Source organism: Pelmatolapia mariae, linkage group LG20, assembly GCF_036321145.2.
Source record: "Pelmatolapia mariae isolate MD_Pm_ZW linkage group LG20, Pm_UMD_F_2, whole genome shotgun sequence".
Classification (NCBI taxonomy): Eukaryota; Metazoa; Chordata; class Actinopteri; order Cichliformes; family Cichlidae; genus Pelmatolapia; species Pelmatolapia mariae.
Window position 1 is genome coordinate 30,323,393 of NC_086244.1, and position 9,039 is coordinate 30,332,431.

Sequence of the window (9,039 nt, forward strand, 5' to 3'; positions counted from 1 at the left end):
GATGAATTACCGAAGGCAGGTTTAATAAAAATCAGTTTACTCAGACCCTCGAACCATCCAGTCGTGAATCTCCTTTGAGTAAACACACAATGGGCATAGTAAAGGCTGCCAAAAAGTAGGGTCTCCATGTTATTTGCTATAAGTGACACTTAGGTGGAGGGAACAAAGAACCCGTTTTTGTGTAGTTTGTAAAGAGAATCTTGAACTTTCTTTTCCTTAAAAAAAAAACAAACAAACATAAAAAAGCAACCATGGATGTGATGATTGGAGTGACCATCAAGGAGAACAATCATGTTACCACGGAGCTGTCAGGTGGATGCTTCTGTGCAAGGCTTGTTAGGGTCACAGGAGTTTTGGTTGAAGTTCATTCATTCACTCACTGGGTAAGCCTGTAAGTATGGCTGTATTCTGAGTGCTGAGGGTAATGTTGAGGTTTTCAGAAACTATGGAATAAGACAGGATACTTTGAAGTGTTTCATTTGTATCACAAGATTTTAAAAAGGGAGAAAACAGAGTAAGTGCTGCAGTAAGTTCTTGATGAGCATTTCATGATGCTGTACCAACATCTGAGTCCAAACCTGATACCAGGTTGCCACCCGCTGGTCGGGGGTTAATTAAATGGCTTTCACATTTTTAAAATGAAACAAAACATGTTCTCGGCCAATATTTCTTTTCGATTGTGACTCCACCACTTGTGAAATACTGAGAAAACTTAAATTTAACAAAAAAATGAAAAAAGACAGAAAATATTTAGCTCAGTTTAGCGTGGTAACATTGAAACACCGCGGGGAATTATTCAGGCAGTGCTCAAAGTGTCAGGATTTACTCACAGTCGATTATAACATTGTGAGGGAGACGTGCTTTTAATGCATCGACATTTCTCATGCATCTCCTAATTGCATGTTTTAATATTTCCACAGAGCTGTTAGCTGCGGGCTAATTTAGACAGATGAGTCATGTTAATTCAACAGCTCAAACAGCTGCTGGTTTAATGGACTTCTTAAGTGAGGAGCTTGTTTATAAAAGCTGCAACTTTGTTTACAGCATTACTGGCAAACGCTTGGCTTGCTGTCATGCAGCCAAAAGCTTAGGATGTCGTTAAAAGCTTGTTTGTTCCCTCTTCCCCTTAAATGGGCTGATTTGATATGAAACTATATGTATATATTGTTGTTGTTGCAGCACATTAACGTTTTGTTGTTGTTGTTTTTTTATTTTATTTTTCATTGCTCACAATGCCCACTGCCACCTCTGCTTTCACGCACAACCACAACCGCATCACCCATTTGTCGACCCACCCACCCAGACTCGGATAGCCTCTCCAGCCCCACTCGCCTCAGCCTGTCAGACGGGTCAGAGGACCAGCTCGACCGTCTGCAGCAGGTGGAGCTGGCCAGGACAACGCCCATGTCTCTGTGGAGGGCAGGCACCGTGCAGGCCTGGCTGGAGGTTGTCATGGCGATGCCCATGTACATCCGCACCTGCTCAGAAAACGTCAAAAGCGGCAAGGTATGGCAACACCTGCAGGTTTCTACATGCTTTCATGTTGTTTTTGACTTTATAGCACTCTCGGCCTGAATGGCTTAACCTCCTGTGAAGTGTTTTTTATTTGCTTTTTTTGCAGGTTTTACTGGGGTTAACGGATGAAGACCTGGAGCTGGGTCTAGGTGTCAGCAATTTGATGCATCGTCGGAAACTCCGCCTGGCCATTGAAGATTACAGAGATGTTGAGAACGGCAGAGGGTAAGGAAGGGCCATAGTGGTCCTTATTGTAAACTGCCTGTTACTTGATGGTGTATGGGGGCCACCTGTCGGTGATTTATTGTACATGCATTTACCTAATGCATGAAGGATCTCGTTTCTGGCCTTTTACCACACATGAAGTTTAAACAAATGCAAGCGTCCCAAGGCTGTTACAGCTCTTGAAAGCTTCCTAAGGGCATGAAAGGCATGCAGGTCAGCTAAACTAAAGACTGTCTAAATTGTTCCAGTATGAATCATAAACACATATGTGGCAAGTATAAGCTTATTTGTTTTAACCAACAGTTACACTGTATGGCAGTTTAGCCAAGTAGCAGGTTTAAGATCAAGGTGTCTGGGTTTTGAAATATTCAGTTCAGTAACCCTAAAGCACTGAAGAATTGCATTTGAAAAATTTAGCAGCAGCATGTCTTTCTCGAGTCAGTTTCCCCCCTCACTCTGGCCTTGAAGTGCAAAGTTTGAAGAATTCTCTGTGAAACTGCTTTATAGCAAAGAAATAATCCCTTCAAAAACTTTCTGCAGTGAGTTCCTTTACATATGTGATATTTAGGGCTGCATGTGGTTATCATTATCCAATAATCTAATCCAACTATCAGCATCTTGATCAGTCAATTTTTGATGAAAGCCAAGGCAAGTTTATTTATGTGGCATTACACAATTGTTCAGCATGCTTTGTAAGATAAAAAGTACAATCAAAAGTAAAAGAGTAAAATAGAATAATAGAAAAAATAACAATAATAATGGTACAGCTACCTGATTTGTTAACAGCAGTTGTGAGCAATACTGTTTTCAGCTTCTTTTTAAAATAATAGCTACAGTTTGAGAAGATGGTTTTATTATCATTGCACAGTTTTACTTTCTACAATAGTACAACAAAACTGGACTACTGTCCTGCATTGGTGCTAAATGAAAGGCAAGCAGCAATCACAATATATACATAATAACATATATGCAGAATGAAATATACAGTGTGTGCACTTTGTATTGCACAAGGCCCGGTGTCAGGTATTTGCATTGCAGTGCCGCAAGATCTTGTGTGCCCTTTTGAGACAGCATGTGCTGCAGAGGTCCTTCAGGGAGGGAAGAGGGCGGCCAGTGATTTTTCTCGTGACGTTAATGACCCTTTGTAGTGCTTTCCTGTGTGCCATGGTGCAGCTCGAGAACCACACAGAGATGCAATATGTCAGCGCGCTCTCAGTGGAATAGCGGTAGAAGACAGTTAGCAGCAGCTCCCTCTTTAGGGTAGTCCTCCTGAGGCTCCTCAGTAAGTGAGATGCTGCTGGGCCTTTTTCATAACCTCCAAGGTGTTAGAGCTTCACTGGAGGTCTGCATCCATGTGCACACACAGGAACTTGAAGCTGAGCACCCTCTTCACACACTCCCTGCTGATGCAGATGGGCTCCAATGCATTATTAGTCATAATTAATCTCTGGCGCTCTTCTACAGTGTGTCTTTTATCCTATCTCAGTCTGCTCTCTTCTTTTCTCCTCACCCCCAACCGGTCATGGCAGACGGCTGCACCTTCCTGAGCCCACTTCTGCTGGAGATTTTTCCCTATTAAAAGGGAGTTTTTCCTTCCCACTGTTGCCAAGTGCTTGCTCATAGGGGGTCATCTGATTGTTAAGGTTTTCTGTTATTGTAGGATCTTTATCATACAGTATAAGGCGCCTTGAGGCAACTGCTGTTGTGATTTGGTGCTATATAAATTGAGTTCAGCTCAGTAGTTCTTAAAGCTACATAATGTGTCCACATTAGCAAAAGTAACATGCTACTGTTTATCAGGTATGTGGTGAAGCATGGTCACAGTCTTATTTTAGTATGGTAGAATGCTTAGTTTTTAACCTGATGATTAAATCAGAAGAAAAATCAAGAGATGGCAAACGTATTATTATTATACCATACAATATGAATTTAGCAACAATCCATTCAGTGCTTGTTAGGAATTTTAGTCAAATGGGGGTGTAAGCTGGTAGCTCAAAGTCAGTAGAATTCAAACTCTTTGTGGCTAAATCCCACATGTGATGATAAAAATGTGATTTCTTAGGTAAAGGAACTCCTCATGCTGTCTGTCTGCAGGCTGTCCAAGGCTGCGGATATGGACCACCACTGGGTGGCAAAAGCCTGGTTAAGCGATGTGGGTTTGCCTCAGTACTCCCAGGCATTTCACAATCACTTGATAGACGGGCGAGTCCTGAACTCTTTGACACGTCGGGACCTCGAACGTCACTTAAACATCACCAAGAAGTTCCATCAGGTCAGCTTGCTGCTGGGCATCGAACTGCTGCAGTTGCTTCATTTTGACAAGGAGGTAAATGAGAAACGGCAGTGAGTACACTGATGGGTGACAAATTAAAGGAAAACAAATAACAATGAGGGGTTATAGTAAGGTGTTGGGGCTTGACATTGATTTTACTTTTGAGTTTACCTTTTATTAATTGGCAGTGAACCTTCCACCTAAAAGGATATGTAAATGCAAACTGCGTGCCCCACCACGGCACGAGCCACTGTATCTCCTTACTGTAGGGGTGAAGGGTCTAGATTTTCAATCTTTTAGTTTTGTCACTCCTTTGTACTTTGGGATGTTCACAGTAAAGGTGAAAATAGATCAGATCTGTAAAAGTTCTTGTTAAAATGGTTTTCAGGCATTACAGGTTCGCCGGATACAGTGCGAGCACCAGAATGTGGATCCTCTGGTATGGACCACGCATCGGGTCATGAAATGGATCAGAGATATTGACCTCAAGGTGAGAGAAAGTTCATCTTAAAATTCTTGAACACATGTCAGCCAATAGGTTAACAGGTCAAACTTGTATGCAAACAAAAGTATAGTTTTAGCAAAGTTAAAGAGTTTACCGTTACGTCCCTTGCAGGCCATAACAAATCAGAGAGGTTTTGGGTCTGAATCCCAGAATGTCCTGGGTATGTGATAGTTAATTTCCAGATATTTGTGTTAAAAATACTCTGATAAAAATTCATTAAAGTTTAAAAGTAGCTCTTTGCAGCACATATCTACCATCTATTTTTATGCAGAGGAAACTCAACCTCATGTCATATTATGGAACGCACTTGTTAGATTAGATTTGGTATGTTGAACGAAAACAGAGAAAAAAACATATGCTGCTGCCCACATTGTAGATTGGTGAGTTGGCCTCCACATCTAAACAGGAAAATGAATATAGTCAGGGGTTAAAGTGGGATTTGGCAGGCAAAAGAACCCTAATATCAGCTGTTGTGGTAGTGTAAGGGAAAATAACCATTATGAAATAAATTGTCTACCAATTGGAAGGTCGGCTGACTGATCCTCCCCGGTTCAAAGCATCCTTGGGAAGATACTGAACCCCAAGTTAACCCCACCCCACCCCACACACACCCGATCCATCCATCTGAATGTGAAATAAAAGTGCTTAGGTAACCTCTGAGTATAAAGCGATAAATGATGCATATGTATGTACCACTTGTTGTGTGTGATAAGCACCAGTGATGGATAGACCAATAAAATAGCTTTTTATGTGTTATTGTTTTCTCAATTTAGCCTCAAATTGGTTTAAATCTGGAAGATGTGCAGTGATGTGAAATAGTAACACCCTTCAAATGTCTTGAACCTATAAGGCTGTTACGAAAATGTACGATGCAGCAAGTAGAGGTATTTGTGTAAAAATGTAGTGAATAAAAGTAAAAAGTGGTGAGAAAAATAAAGATTCAAGTTATGTAATGACACCTGAAAATTCCACTTCAGTATCTTAACTGGGTATTTGTACTGCATTTCTTTTCTGGAATGAGGCAAAACAAGATTATATTAAAAACTTTAAAGAGATGGGCAAAGTGCTGTTTCTGTCAAGGACACAAAATACAAACGAGAGAAAAGCAAAGCCTTTGGTGGGCAAAGAAAAGCGTTTAATCAATAAATAAATCAAAGACAACTCTTTGTACACAGGTGAACCACTGGTGCTTAGTTGTGGCTCCCCTCAGCTTTTATATTCTCAGTTATAATTGCTAAGCTGAGTCAGCTGAGTGCATATCTAACCGGCCCCACAGCAGAAAGAGGGAGGCACCTGATTCAAGGAAGCAAGCAGCAGGACTCTCAGACAATAAAACATAGCAGGCCTGCTGGGGCTGTAGCAATACTGTTTTGTGTTGTATAAACGCACTACCACATAAAGACTGTGTTTGCTCTGTGCTCCATAACTCCACAAAGTGATAGCAGGTCTTTACCATTTACTTTTGAACTGCTACCAGTTGATTACAACACCTGCCAGATTACAGCCTTTGTCCCATCACACTCCGGGTGTGTACAGATAAACATGTCTGGATGACGTCCGGTTAAACTCCTCAGGGAGCTGGAACTTCTACTGATATAGACAAAAGAATCAATATCAATATCCTCTTTGACTCAACCAAGAATTTTAGATCTGATGTTATGAACAAATAAGATTACTATTCTGTACTTGCCATTTTCTGCCTATGCAGGAGTTTGCTGAGAGTCTCCTAAACAGTGGCGTTCATGGGGCTGTCATGGTGCTAGACCCCACTTTCAACACTGACACGATGGCAACGGTGCTAGGAATCTCCAGCAGCAAGCACATGGTTCGCCGACACCTTGTGGAAGAGATGAAAACACTAATTGGCCAAGCCAGGTGACAGGAAAATTCACAGGGATGTGTTTTCTACTGTCTTTAATTACTATTTTGGCTTCCCCGTCACACTGATCTTTCCCCATGCTTTCTGCAGCGTGGATGCCAAACAGGAATACGAGCATTTAGGTCTGGGGACACCACCTATCCTCCTTCGGCAGAACTCTTTGGGCAGACCTCCCACCTCTACTGCCCGGCACACCGATGAAGAAGGCTCATTGAGAAGGAGGGCTGTGAAGGTGGGGAAAAAGTTCTTCCCTCAATTTTAGCCATATTGTAGCGCAGAAGAGCTTAGTGTTGACAAATTACACAGTGACGATAATGAAGCTCTGCAGCATTACTTGGGTATTGAATATATTGCTAGAGCAGCCTGCAAGACATGTAAATAAGAAGGAAGATAGAGAGGTTTGATTGATTAACCAAATCAATTATTGATTATTAAATTAACTGTAAGTATAAGATATGTCATCAGGGGGACCACAACTAATGGGAAAGTATAGACTGTACATAAAAGGTGGATACCTGTATGAAGCCTCCACCTAAGCATTTTGGTTGTTGCTGTCTTGGATTTTTTTTTTAACCCTGACATCATGACATCATCAAAAAGGTGTGGATCTGAATGAGAAACCCCAGACACTGCTTTGCCCCTATTGCAGCAAGTTGTCAGTCATGAAGTAGCTAAGCCCTAAGGCTAACTGACTCTAAATCGGGCAAAAATGTGCAAAACAGGCATCATGCTATATCAAGTTACACCCCAATTTCACTTTTCAGACCCAGAAGTTGCATTGATCTTTATACATTGTTTGTCATTCGTAGTAATGGATACATTGTTTCTGTTCTAGCCTCCGGCAGGATTTAGTCCCAAAGCTCGCAATGGGCGGGACTTGAGTTGCCATAGCAGCTATGGCTCCCTGCCTAGAGAAGTTCGAGATCACACTCCGCCCAGGGCAGAAGGAAGCCCCATCCGTGGTTACACCAGCATCGAGGTCACCAATGTGTGATGTCATCAGAGTTCTACCAATACCAGTCATTCACTTCATGACAATGTACAACATTGACATTTGTCATCCATGTGCACGCAAACATGGGATGGTGATTTTTTTTATCTTAAAATGAGCCTTTACAGGGCAGCTTGCACTTTGTAACAAGGAAAATGTTGTTCTTTTTTTTCTTTTCTTTTTTTTACAAGTTTCCTGTTTTTTGGGAAGTTTTAGCATCTTTGAGGACAGTAAGCGCCCCTCCCCCAATGCCAGAATTAAGATGACTATGAACGACTCGAGCTATATATTTTTCTATTCTTGTGTGTACACCAGGAGGTAACTAACTGAAATGTTTTTTTCTTTTTTTTGACTAGTGAGGGAAATGACTGTTTGTATTATACTGAGCACTTGATGACAAAATGTAAAAAAAAAACCAGTTTCATATTTCGTAACCGTGTAAGTGGCTCTTGTCTCATTCAATTCTGCCGTTTGTGATGCCTTGTCAATGTGACTTAGCATTAAAAAAAACAACTTAAAAAGACTTGAACTGAATTTAAAAATTTTAGAATCTATGTTTGATAGTCATTTTTCATCTCGCACATTTACACTGTTGTGTCAAAGCAAATGTAGCACCTCTTCTGATGTTTTATACTGTGCAGTAAACATAAAATATCTGAGCAATGCCAACAACAACAAAGAAAAAGATTGCTGAGCTGTGATGTGTGAGCGTGTATTTTTTTGTGAAAAGGAAAGTGCTCACTGAAATGAAATAAAGATGGTGTCTAAAATATATATGTGACTAGTCGCATCCATCTGAATATCAATGAATGCCAGAGGACAATCTGGGGAGAAAAAAAAACATGTTGATGATGGGAGCAGGAGGGTTGGTCTCGAAAAATAGAATCCCAATAAATTGCAAAGCTCTACTGCTCAGCACAAAGAATAAAACGGCTGCATGCGCTATAAAGGTGGGAATAAAAGGAAATGAAAGGATCCATAAAGATCAGAGAAAAGTATGCTAATAATACTGTAGTGAGTCTCCATTGTTACGGTAAAAGTGTCACTGAGGAAAAAAACCCCTCTCATTTCCATGAGGCAGCGTCCACTGTAGCTCAAACAGTGCCCGCAATAAAATCTGCCATAGCCTTGGCATTTTACTGATCTATTGATGGCATTTTGGACAGCTATCATCCAGCTCTGTACTCCCTGTCAGACACGTTAACTCAAGTCTCAGCTGTGACAGTTCCTCATGATGCAATTTCCTCCTCTTACTCATGATGACTCAAACCTTTGTGCCATAGTCGCATGACACAGCACAAATAAAGACGGCCCCCCTTAGGCTAGACGCCCTGCCTGACTTAAAGCCTTTCCTGTAATCCACCAAGGGTTGGTTGGGTAAAGCCATTTTGTAATGTGAGACATTAAAAGATAATGATGAGGGAACTCAGTTATCTGCTTGGAAATATTTAGTGGACAAGCACCATTAAACTAAGATCAACAGTTACATGCCAGTAGATTTGGGTGGTTTTACTTGATGGGAAAAATTAAAATACTGGTATTTATACTAGAACTATGTCTAATTTACAGCCAGTGTGGTTCATTTGCTACACTCAAGCCTACATGGCCATATAAATTAGTACAGTTTACAGTGATATTTGTCTGCCATCATA

At 41.0% G+C, this 9,039-nt stretch overlaps 1 protein-coding gene across 1 annotated transcript; it reads left to right on the plus strand.

Annotated features, from left to right (window-relative positions):
* The first annotated feature begins 376 nt into the window (after window positions 1-376).
* LOC134618004 (kazrin-A-like) lies at window positions 377-8,147 on the plus strand. Its single transcript, XM_063463150.1, has 7 exons — window positions 377-1,506; window positions 1,622-1,740; window positions 3,835-4,066; window positions 4,401-4,502; window positions 6,226-6,392; window positions 6,487-6,628; window positions 7,232-8,147. The coding sequence occupies exons 1-7, from the start codon at window positions 1,156-1,158 to the stop codon at window positions 7,388-7,390; spliced, it is 1,272 nt and encodes a 423-aa protein (XP_063319220.1). The 5' UTR covers window positions 377-1,155; the 3' UTR covers window positions 7,391-8,147.
* The last annotated feature ends 892 nt before the right edge of the window (window positions 8,148-9,039 follow it).